Below are 12,301 nucleotides of genomic sequence, written 5' to 3' on the forward strand. Positions count from 1 at the left end.
TTGAACCGCCAGCCTTCTGGTTAGCAGTCAAGTGCCTTAGGCATTATGCTACCAGAGCTCCTATAGCCTCCAAATGACAGGGCCATGCTAATCCATCTCACACTTCACTTATGCTAAGACTGCCTAGCCTCTGAGCAGAAAAGCACAAAGGTCAGGCTAGGTGGTGGATTTTCTCTTCACAGGGAGAACTGGTCATTTCTACCTCATGTTGAGAAGCTGAGGAAAAGCAATGTCACTCAGACCCCCACACACACACACCAGACAGTGCAGCTAGAGCCCATGCCATCCCAGCCCCTGGGCAATTCTGTGGATTGAACATTTAGGCTCTGCCCACCTGCATCCTTATCCCCAAAGCAACTAAAACCACCTCTTCCCTGAAGAAAAAGCTGGCAGTGCACCTGGCCACCCAGGGGCTGCAGCAGGAGAAACCCTAGAAGAGGCTCAAACTCAACAACAATCAATCATATGCAAATGAAAACAGGGTGTCATTTCTCACCTATCATATTAGCAAAAATTGAAGAAACTCATGTCCTCAATGCTGGCAAGGTCGTGGGAAAAATGCAGTCTCATACTCTGTCAGTAGGAGGGCAAAATGGTACAGAACTTTCAGAGTACAGTTAGATGGGATCTATCAAAATTGAAAATGCTCATACACTTTAACAAAGCAATCTATCTTACAGCCCCCAAAACCCACTGTTGTTGAGTTGATTATGACTCATAGCAATCCCCATAGGGTTTCCAGGGCTATAAATCTTTATAGAAGTAGACTGCCTCATTTTTTTCCCACAGGGAGGTTGGTGGATTCAAACTGGCAATCTTTTGTTTTGCAGCCTAATGCCTTAACCATAGCACCACCAGAGTTCCTTCTATCCACAAATATATTTACAAATGTACATGTGTATGTTGTAAAGAAATGGAAAGCAACCTATTTTCCATAATAACAAGATGGTTGGATAAATTTAAGATAATCCCTCCTGTATATCTTTTGTAGTCATTAAAAACAACAGAGTGGATCTAAATTTCCTGATATAGAAAGATATCCATGATGTATTATTGCGGAAAAAGCAAACTGCAAAATAGTATGCATCCTATACTTTCGTTGATTAAAAAAAAAAAAAAAAAGGTGTGTATATGAAAGAACAAGGAGCCCAGGTGGTATAGTGGTTAAGGCACTTGGCTTCTAACCAAAAGGTCACTGGTTCAAACCCACCAGTAACTCTACAGAAGAAAAATGAGACTGTCTGCCTCATCTAAAGATTTAGAGCCTTGGAAACCCAATGGGGTCACTATGACTTGGAATCAACTCGATGGCAGTGAGTTTGGTTTTGGTTTGGATATGAACAAACAAATCAATCTTGGAGGAAGTGCAGCCAGAATGCTCCTTAGAAGTGAGGATAACAAGACTTAGTCTTGCTTACTTTGGACACATCATGAGGAAAGACCAATGTCCAAAAAAGAACATCATATTTGGTCAAATAGAGGGTCAGTGAAAACAAAGGAAACCCTCAATGAGATGGACTGATACAATAGCTGCAGCAATGGGCTCAAACATACCAACTACCAGACTATACAGGACCAGGCAACATTTTGTTACACCGCATATAAGGTTGCCAGGAGTCAAAGTCCACTGGACAGCAACTAACAACATGTACAAAAGTGAATGTGCACATCTGCACACACACACACACACACAAGTCTGGAAAGCCTCTGACCTATTAAAGTGTCTGAATCTCTTAAAAGTAGTATTATTAGAATATTTTACAAGCTTGTATTAATTTTGCAGTTTTTGAAGGAAAGGGGTTATTAACTGAAAGAACTAAGTCTTGTTGCCAAAACTTGACAAACAGCATAAAGAACACCCCTTCCTGATCATACTTACTAAAGCGAAAGGCAAAAGTCCTAAACAAAATGCCGGCAAACAGAACCCAGCTGCATGTTAAAAGAATAACGCACCATGACCAAGTAGGGCTTAAGCAAGGAATGTGGAGATAGTTTAAAACTAAGAAACCACATCAATAGGTCAACAAGAGAAAGACTCTATAAATATATCAACAAAAGCCGGAAAGCCACTTGCTACAACTCAGCACCCATACTGTTTTGTTTTGTTTTGTCTCCCCTTAATAAATTAGTTATTCATCCTTCACCTGAAGAATGAAATCTCAAAGCAAAAGCCAAGGTCACACAATGGTATAAAATCAGAAACAAGGCAAGAATGGCTGCTGCCAACGCCAGTACTTAATGCTGTTCTGAAAGTTCAGCCAATAAAGAACACACAGTATTTAAAATAAGCAAAATAACTGATGGGAAAAGAGGAGACAATATTAAATTTGGAGAGGTTGTGTTGTCAACCTAGAAAACTCACAAAGACTCTAGCAAAAATTAGTGCTAGTTGAAAAAAAAACAGAAAAAAGTTGGAAACAAAATTAATATATGAAAATAAATTGCTTTCCAACATACCAGCAATACTCATTTGCAAAAAAAATTTAATGGAAAAAAAATACGCTGGTCAAAATAGCAACAGAAACAAAATATTTAGAAATGATGTTCAATAGAAATGGGTGGAAACTATTGAAATAAAACTATAAATCTTTATTAATGGAAACAAATACATGAACATAGGAGAAGGCACGTCATGCTCCTGGATGGAAAAAGCTTAATGCTTTTAAAGTTATGAATCTTCCCAAAATCAAGACTTAACACAATTCCAAACAAAATCATAGCAGGAATTTTTCTGGGGAAATTGACTAAGTTTTTCTATATTTCATTTCAAAGAATAAATGCTCAAGAATATTCATCTTAAAAAAAAAAAAAAAAAAAAACAGGGTTTGCTGGTCTGATAAAGCCTGATGCAACTACTGAGACTATGGCCCCTAAATGCCCTTCAAGTGTGGAATTGAACCCACACCTGTGGCTTCCAGCCAAACAAAAGACAGGCATATGAACTGAACATTTACATTAGGGAGATATACTCCTTGGAGAGAACAATCATGGGAGAATAGAAGAGCTGTGTATGCACAGGGAGACAGCTCAGGGGGCAGGAGTGCATGGAGGGAAGGACACAGGGAATAGGTAACTATGGGGAGGAAGTGGAAGGGGAGCTGTTGCATTGGGGTAAATTGTAGTCAATGTCATGAGACAAAGCATATGTGAACTGCTGTATGGAAAGTGAATTTGCTCTGTAAACTTTCACCCAAATCACAATAAAATAAATAAACCTAGAAAGAAGAATATCCAAGAATATTTTGAAAAGGAAGAATACGAATAAAAAGAACATGAATAAGGTGCTGACCTAAGCACTGTATTTTTTGCACATTATATGTTGTTGTCACCTTAATTTCATCATTTCTGCACATTATATGTGAGGGTGTGTTATTTGCAGGGGAAAAAAAAAACATAACTTGGGAAATGAGTTAAGTCTGTAAGACTAAGGCAAAAAATTACCGTTAATGACACTGTTTAACAGGGTATACAGGTTAACAATTCTGAAACCACTATAGATGTACACAGGAATTGAACGATTATGTCAACGCATGGTTAGTGGAGGACAGCAGGATCCTGGTTTGTCACTGTTGGAGTGGGAGGTTATAGATAAGCAGGGAGAGGAGGTTAGAATGATCCATGTGAGACATCAGTAAGAACTCATGCTTAGCTTAATACAGATGCAGATGGCTGCTTACAGAAGTACTTATTTAAAAAAAAATAATAACACTGACATCAAGTTGATTCCAACTTATAATGAACCCCACTGGGTTTCCAAGGCAGTAAATCTTTATGGAAGTAGATTGCCCCATCTTCCTTCCATGGAACAGCTGGTAGGTGTTTGAACTGCTGACCTTCTGGTTAACAGTCAAATGCCTTAGGCACTGCACTCCTTAGAAGTACTTATCAAAAAAAAAAAAAAACCAAAACAAACTCACTGCCCTTGAGGCGAATCTGACTCATAGCGACCCCTCCTGGGGTTTCCAAGGTGGTATCACTACGGAAGTAAATTGCCCCAACCTTCCTTCTGGGGAGCGGCTGGTGGGTTTGAACCACCAGCTTTCTGGTTAGCAGTAGATGTCTTAGGCACTATACCACCAGAGCTCCCAGAAGTACTTGTAGTTATGTGTATATACACAAAGGAGCCCTGGATGTGCCATGGTTAAGGGCTTGGCTGTAAACTCAAAGTTCAGCAGTTTGAACCCACCAGCCACTCTGCAGGAGAAATATCCAGCAGTCTGCTTCTGTAAAGATTACAGCCTTGGAAACTCTATGATGTTGTTCTCCTCGATCCTGTAGGATTGCTATGAGTTGGAATCAACTCAACAGCAATGGGTTTGGTTTTGGGTATTGGCACACCTACCTAGTTTTACCACACTTGGCTTTATTATGATTCGAAAACACTGTGTTTTTTATTAATTGAAAGTTTATGGCAACCCTGTATCATGCAAGTCTTTTGACACCATTTTCCCAGCAGGTGTTCACTTTGTGTCTCTGTCACATTCTGGTAAGTCTCACAATATTTCAAACTTTTTCACAACGCTATCACACACTTAATAGACCACAGTATACTGTAAACCTGACTTTTGTGTGCACTGGGAAACCAAAAATTTGTGTGACTCGCTTTATTGCAATATTTGTTTCATTTCAGTGATCTGGAACCAAACTCCCAATATCTCTGAAGTATGTCTATGTATACACAGGTTAGTACATACATGTATATCTCCTTCCTCTGTCAGTCGACAGGGCCTAGAAGCAATAACACTCCAGCAGCAAGGATATGCTTAGCACCCAAATTTTGGTTTCTAATACCATTTTCCCATAAAAGGAACCAACACCCTTTGGAGAAATGACTGATTCCAGAACCTTAATTTCATCATTTCTGCACATTATATGTGAGGGTGTTGGAAATATACAATATGGGCCTGGATCATCTTGTACATCCAGAAAGTAAGGAAACATTAAAACACACACACATACAATTAGGAGAGTATGTCAAAGTGACGCAGGAACCAACTGAAAAAGCTCCCAATGGCCAAAGCTGAAATAGTTTGAGCAAGAAAATAAAAACCAAAACCTGCTGTCATTGAGTCAATTCTGACTCATAGCAACACCCATATGATTTCCAAGGCCGTAAATCTTTGTGGAAGTAGATTGCCCCATCTTCCTCCCAAGGAGCAGCTGGTAGATTAAAACCACTGACCTTCTGGTTAGTAGCCAAATGTCTCACGCACTGCACTACCAGAGCTCCTTAAGAAAATAAAGTAGTATTAAATTACAAGCCAAAGTATAAAATAAATATCCATGAGTACATACTGATATAAATAAATGGTTGAATAAATAAATGAGAGAGAGGAGACAAATCTCCCATGCAGAAGAATTACAAATAAATTATGTAGATATTCCACCCTCAGGAGGGAGGCATAACTCCCTACGCATAGTGACTTTCTTCCAAAGAGTACAGCACGGAAAGAGAAGGGGGGCAGGAAACAAGAGAGACAGAGAGAGAGAGAGATTTTGCAGTGGAGAAAGTACAAACACTGCCTCACCCAAGTAATCACCCACCTAGATTATCCAGGTGATCTAAGTCAACATTTACAGCGAGAAGTCACACTGATAGTATGCACCCTTGAAGTGAAATAACAAGAATGGCATTTTCTCTACTTATTCTTCCTCCGAAAAACACACTTCTCCAGTCTAACCATTAGAAAAACATCAGATAAATCCCAATCGGGGGCGTTCTATAAAATACTTGACCAGTACTCCTCGAAACCACCAAGGTCATCAAAAACAAAGTCTGAAACTGTCACAACCAAGAGGAACCTAAGGAGACATGATGAAAAATGTAATATGGCATTCTGAAGGAGATCCTGGGACAAAAAAAAAAAAAGGAATTAGAGGAAAAATTGAAGAAATCTAAATGAAGGAGGGACTTCAGCTGGTAATGTATTATATTAATTATGACAAGGCACCACACTAATGTAAGATATTAACAATACGAGAAACTACATGTGGGTTATATGGGAACTTCCTGTATTATCTTAGCAATAATTCTGTCAATCTACAATTATTCTAAAATTAAAAGTTTATGAAACAAAAATATTTGGGAAAAAAATAAATAATATGAGGAAGGATTTTCCCTCTTAGTACATACTGTAAGGTCAAATAATTTTTATGCTGTGTTTCAGGGACAAGAATTGTCACACAATGGGACAGAACAGGATGCCCGGATAAATTCCTAATAGTAATTTGTGACAAAGACAGGACTCATATGAATGAAAAGAAAAGGACTATTTGATAAAATCCACCTGAACTGTTAATTATCCCATTCTAGAGGAATTATATTGTTGTTGTTGTTGTTATGTGCCATCGAGTCAGCCCCGACTCATAGAGACCCTTCCTTGGGTTTCTGAGGCAATAACACTACGGAAGTAGATTGCCCAACCTTCCTTCCGAGGAATAGCTGGTGGGTTTCAACCGTCAGCCTTCTGGTTAGCAGTCAAGTGCCTTAGGCACTATGCTACCAGAGCTCCTAAGGAATTATATTAGATTCCTTTTTTAACACATCTTGTACAATTTATTTTTGTAAATTCCAGGTTAAAGGATTAAATAAATGTTAAGAGAGAAAAAATTTTTTTAAAAAACTCTAGAATATCTACCAAATTGATTTTATTAACTTTCTAAGTCTGCAAGCAAACAAATCACAAAGAGAAAAACAGATTTCTCTACTTGAAGATTTAAAACTTCAGAACATCAAGAATCACAAATAATACTAAAAGGCAAACAATCAGGAAAAGTACTAAAAATATATTTTTTTTAAATTTTCCTCAATATAAAGTCCTCCTACCAACTGATGAGAAAACCCCTAAAACTCCAAAGGAAAGATGAGCAAAGAGATTGATGATGTACAAAAGAAGAAATATACAGACACACAAAACTCTAGTGAGTATTTGACAATGCGTTGAACCTCACAGCAATTAAAACAAGTTGTTATTTTCCACTTTTCAAATTAGGGGAAATAAAATAAATTGCTTCTAATTCCCAGTGTTGGGGGAGATTGCACTGAAATGGGCTCTCAAATGCTTCTGGAAGAAGTTTAAACTCGCAGAACACTCTGGAAAACAACCTACTCCATGCCTTAAAAATGGGCTAGGAATTCCACTTGGAAGACCTTAATCCTACGGAAAAACAATCAAAGATGAAGACCAAGATTTATACACAACAGTACTTTTTGCAATAATGTAATAGAGAAAAACTAAAAACAATCTAAATTTTCAGCCAAAATGACATATTGTTGTTGTTACACGCCATTAAGTCAATTCTAACTCATAGCAACCATAAAGGACACTTGCCCCATAGAGTTTCCTAGGCTGAAATCTTTACAGGTACAAATCACCAGGCCTTTTCTCCAGAGCAGCTCGAACCCCTGACTTTTTGGTTAACAGCTGAACACAACCATTGCACCACCAGGGCTCCTTGCAAAATGACACAGTTAGTCAAATTATCATTTTCCTATTCCAGGAATGCATAATCTAAAAAAAAAAATTTTTTTTTTTAAATTTCCAAAACATAGGTCAGAAGGTTTATTTCCAAGAGTATGTAGCCCCCCCCCAAAAAAAAAAAACTCACTGCCATTGAGTCAGATCCGACTCACAGCAACCCCTCCTTGGGTTTCCAAGGCAGTATCACCACACAAGTAGATTGTGCAATCTCCCTTCCAAGGGTGTATAGCCCAGAACCACCATATTCACCCTGCACACCCAGGTCAAGCTGGTTCTAACTCACCTCTTGGGGCTTAAGATAGGACTTTCTTTAAAAAAAAAAAAATACCTCTCAGCATGCAGCCCTGGGGACCTGAATGGTCAGCTAACACCTCTATTTCTCAAAGCCCTATTTCACCAAAGGTAATTCCATTTACTGACTCAAAAGGCACAGCTAAACAGAAACCACAGCTCCAATCCCTGCTCAGAAATATTCAGTGGCTGCTCACAGCCCATAGAAGGGAATGTAAATCCTGCAAACACTCAGCCTGGCAGGCTTGGCCCAACCTCATCTCTCGCTCCCCACATTTCGTATTCACTCCTTCTACACCCTGTCTTTCCCACACACCTGTCCCTACATATCAACCATCCAGACCATCCTCCAGCCACTACCTAGCCAAGCCCTCCGTCATTGCTGTATGCCCAGCACCTAGCATCAGCCAGCATATGGTCAGCACCCAACAAACACTTATTCATGTTCTGTAAACCCTGTTCCAAGGCTTCTTACTCAGATTTTTTTTTTTTTAATTGTGATTTGGGTGAAAGTTTACAGAGCAAATTCATTTTCCACACAGCATTTCATACACATTTTGTTTCATGACATTGATTGTAATTCCCCACAATGTAACAGCTCTCTTCCCACTTCCTTCCTGTAGTTCCCTGTTCCCTGTGTCCTTCCCTTCCATGCAATCCCAATCACCCCACCCCACCCCACCCCGGCTTCTTAGATAGCCTTTTATTAGTCCCTTCCCTCCCTGAGATAACACATGACACTTTCTACTGTCTACCTAGCCTGTCTCCAACCCACTGCCAGCTCCTTGGTACAAACCGTGCCTTTCACACTGCAAGCCTTACAGGGCTCTGCACAAAACATGTACTCAGTAAGCACTGAAGTACCCTTTCTCCTCTGGACCTGGGTATTTGGAGGGACACAGTATGGTGGTTAAGTTTGTGTGTCAGCTTGTCTGGGCCTGGTTGAGTGGCTGGGCAGCTGGATGTAGTATTCCCCACGATGAGACTGGTAATCAACTCCACGGTGGGATCTACCACAAGCAGCTGAGTAGCTGCCTTTGGGTATGTGGTCTGCTTCCCATATATAAGAAACAGCTTCAGGAATGGTCTGTAGCTTATGGCACACTTGAACCCTGCACGTAGCCGTGTCGTTGTTCAGCAGCCTGCCATGCTCTGCCAACCTTGGGACTTTCAACGGACTTGAATTAATGGCCCTACATGTGGTTTGGTAACTTCAGGACTGTGCTATTTTATTTGTCGACCTTGGGTTTATCAGCCTTAGTAGCTAACAGCTGCCTGAGTAGAGAGATGCCTCTAGCTTCAGTGGGCCGGGAGCAAGAGGCAGAGCTGAAGCCCAAGGTCGAGGGGCTTTCACACAGCTCCTGGAGCCTGGCACTTGGAATTCAGACTTCTAGCCTCCTGAACTGTAAAAGAACAAACTCCTGTTTGGTAAGGCCATCCCATTTGTGGCATATTCTTGTCAGAGCGGCACTAGGTAACCAAAACACATAGTCTGGAGAATGGGGTAGGAGGGTCTGACCTTTTGCTTCTTGAAGGATGGAATGATGGGATGAGCTCAGAGAAGGTTGGAGACACACACTACTGCTCAGGGCCTACAGAGGAGGGAAAGGTTGGGAGATGGAAGGGGGCCTACATGAAGCTAGTGGTCAGAGGTGTGTGTGGTGGGGACAGCCCTCGGGAGCCCTGGTTTGGGCCTTGAGTCACCATGTCTGGCTCTGAAAGGCTGTTATCCTGTCCTGCAACTAAAGGCCATTATTTTAGAGACAAATATGTGTTATAAATCAGAAATGAAGTCACCCTGGCAGGTGGCCTTTGGTAAGGAGTCCCATCAGTGTCCTGAGCATCAGTTTACACAACCATAACATCAGGAGCAAATTATCCAATAAGCAAGGTAAGCATAGGCTTACTTGTGCTTAGTAATTAATTTGTAGTGAACAGTTTCATGGGATTACCTTGCTTACTGGGTACTCAGCCCTGTAAGGGATGGTAAATTTGAAAAGAGGCTTTGATTCTATAGTAAGGTGCTGTGGGGTTGGGAGAGAAAGAGATGCCAGCCACACCTACAAGCAGAAACTCTGATGTGGTGAAAATGTGAAATTGTTCACTACAGATTAGTAAGTAAGCACAGGCAGGTCCACGCTTACCTTGCTTATTGGGTAACCTGACACTGTCTAAGGAAGGGTGAACTGGGTATGATCTCTGAACTTCTTCAATCTAATGTCTCTGGAAGCCCAAGAACAATCCAGAAAGGAGGTGAGAGGAGCATTGAGGGTGATCCTATCCTAGCTGAAGTCCTAGGACACACCACATACTCCCCCAAGTCAGAACTGTTCTTAAGGAGCTCTGGTAGCATAGTGCCTAAGGCACTTGACTGCTAACCAGAAAGCTGGCAGTTCAAACCCACCAGCCACTGCTCGGAAGGAAGGTTGGGCAATCTACTTCCATGGTGATACCACCTCAGAAACCCAAGGAAGGGTCACTATGAGTCGGGTCAAGTTGGGTCCAACTTGGCAGCACGTAACAACAACAACAGAAACCTGACCACCACCACCACCTGAAGACTGCCCGGAATTATGTCTCACTCCACTATTGCCTGTTTTCCAAATATCTGCAATGATGTTGTGATTAATAAGCACATATTCTTCTAAAAGGGCTTGCTAAGTCCTACAGCCTTTGGTCATTGTGTATTTTCTCAGCACAATAACAATTTACAGTACAAATTTGCAGACCTGCAAAATTTATGCATATATGCATGGCTTTATGACCCTGGATGGAGGGGTGAATAGATGGAAAGAAATGTGAGAAAGCAAATAGAACAAAATATGAATTTTCCAATCTAAGTGGTGACCATACAGATGTTCCAAGTTTTTGTGTGTTTTTTTCCCCAAATTTTCTGTAAGGTTGAAAATTTTCATAAAGAGGTCCTTTTGTTTTTTTGGTTTTTCTACTCAAGAAAGTTGGAAGCCTCAGCCCCACTCTACAGCTGTTCTCCCTGTAACTCCCCACAGTGGGGTCTCCCAGGGACCCCTTTCAGAGGTGGGCCCCTAATACTGTACTGCCTGCAGGGTAGATGGGGGGAGGCAGCAGTGAGACCTGGGCGGGCAAAGACAGAACCCCTGGGCAAGTGAGAGGCGCTGCCGGGCTGTTTACCCACGTTGAACAGGCCAGGTGGCAAGACCAGGCAGGGGTGAGTTGGCTCCCTCCGTGTGTCAGACAAGAAACTCTGGTGGTGTAGTGGTTGAAGTATGTGGCTGCTAATCAAAAGGTCAGTCGTTCAAACCCACTGCTGCTGCAGCAGTCTGTTTCTGTAAAGATTTACAGCCCTAGAAACTCAATGGGGGGTCACTCTAAGAGTCAGATTCGCCGCGATGGCAGTGAGTTTGGTTTTGGGTTTTGATGTGCTAGATGGTGGACCCCATGTCCTGCCGATGGGGCTTTTCTGGCCGCCAAAGCCCAGGATGGAAGTGAATTCTAAGTACTATTAACAAAAGTAAAAGCATGAATCCTGCAAATGCTCATCCCATGGTAGGCCCTTGAAGCGAATGCCTTTCAACTGCTCTAGAAGTTTCTCACCTGTATTTCATGAATGGGGTAGAGAGGGTCAGAAAGGTGAGGTCCCTTGCTGAAGTCACAGACAGGAAATGGTTGCACGATATTTGAATAGGTGGCGCCCCTCCTCCCCCTACTTCAACTCTTCACCAAGAGCCCGACGGCGGCGCGAACCTGGAGGCTGTGGAATGAAAGGCGAGCGGGCTCCCCGGGATGAAAGGGGCGACTGCAAATCCTGTTCCCAGGTCCCCGGGTCCAGGCAGAGCGAACACACCTGAGAAAGCGCCCCGCCGCGCAAGCCGCAGGCGTCCCGTGCGCCCGGGGTGCCGTCGCTGGTGGGCGGGTAAGCGCGCCGCGACCAGACGCCTGATGGGGCCGCGGGGGCATATACCTGGGTCGTGGAAGGGCACAAGCACGTAGTTGCTGATGACCTGGCTGCGGCTGCTCAGGCTGCGCTCCAGAATGCGCGAGGCGCCATCTATCACCTGCATCAGGTCGTCCCACATGGAGCCGGTGACGTCGAAAACGAAGGCCAAGGTGGCGTCCCCTGTGGCAGGGGGCAGTGCCGTCTTGAGCGCGCCAGTCGCGGCCGCTGCGGCGGAAACCGCCATCAGCAGCCGCAGGACCGGCGGCGCCGGCATCGTGCTAAGCGCGGCCGACTAGCTGAGGCCGATGCGGGCGGAGGCGCGCAGGTTGCCGAGAGTGCGGTCGATCGCCGGAGTGTACCAGCGACCGCCCGACGCGCGGCTGAAGCGCGGCGCTTCGCTGCCGTCGGACCGCTGCTGGTGCGCGCGGGACAGGGGCTTGCGCGAGGTCCCTCTGCTGGGAGCCCAAGGCGGGTCCTAGAGCCCACCCCGTTCAGGGTCACAGGCCCGCCTCCTTCCCTCCCCGCACCGTGACTCAAACTTTCCCGGCCCCACTGCTCTCCAGTCCAGACCTGAGGTTAGAGGAGGACGCAGGGCGGCTGGCTGAAGTGAGCT

The 12,301-nt window shown here is 43.3% G+C and overlaps 1 protein-coding gene across 1 annotated transcript in view; it reads right to left on the reverse strand.

Annotated features, from left to right (window-relative positions):
* Positions 1 to 11,962, reverse strand: part of HMCN2 (hemicentin 2) — a 211,885-nt gene extending 199,923 nt beyond the window's left edge. Inside the window, exon 1 of the mRNA XM_007944228.2 lies at positions 11,713 to 11,962. Coding sequence (XP_007942419.2) covers positions 11,713 to 11,962 — 250 coding nt within the window. The remainder of the gene's footprint in view (positions 1 to 11,712) is intronic.
* Between the last annotated feature and the right edge of the window lie 339 nt (positions 11,963 to 12,301).

The sequence above is a fragment of the Orycteropus afer genome, unplaced genomic scaffold, assembly GCF_000298275.1.
Source record: "Orycteropus afer afer isolate SDZICR_OR568_19922 unplaced genomic scaffold, OryAfe1.0 scaffold00123, whole genome shotgun sequence".
NCBI classification, from domain to species: Eukaryota; Metazoa; Chordata; class Mammalia; order Tubulidentata; family Orycteropodidae; genus Orycteropus; species Orycteropus afer.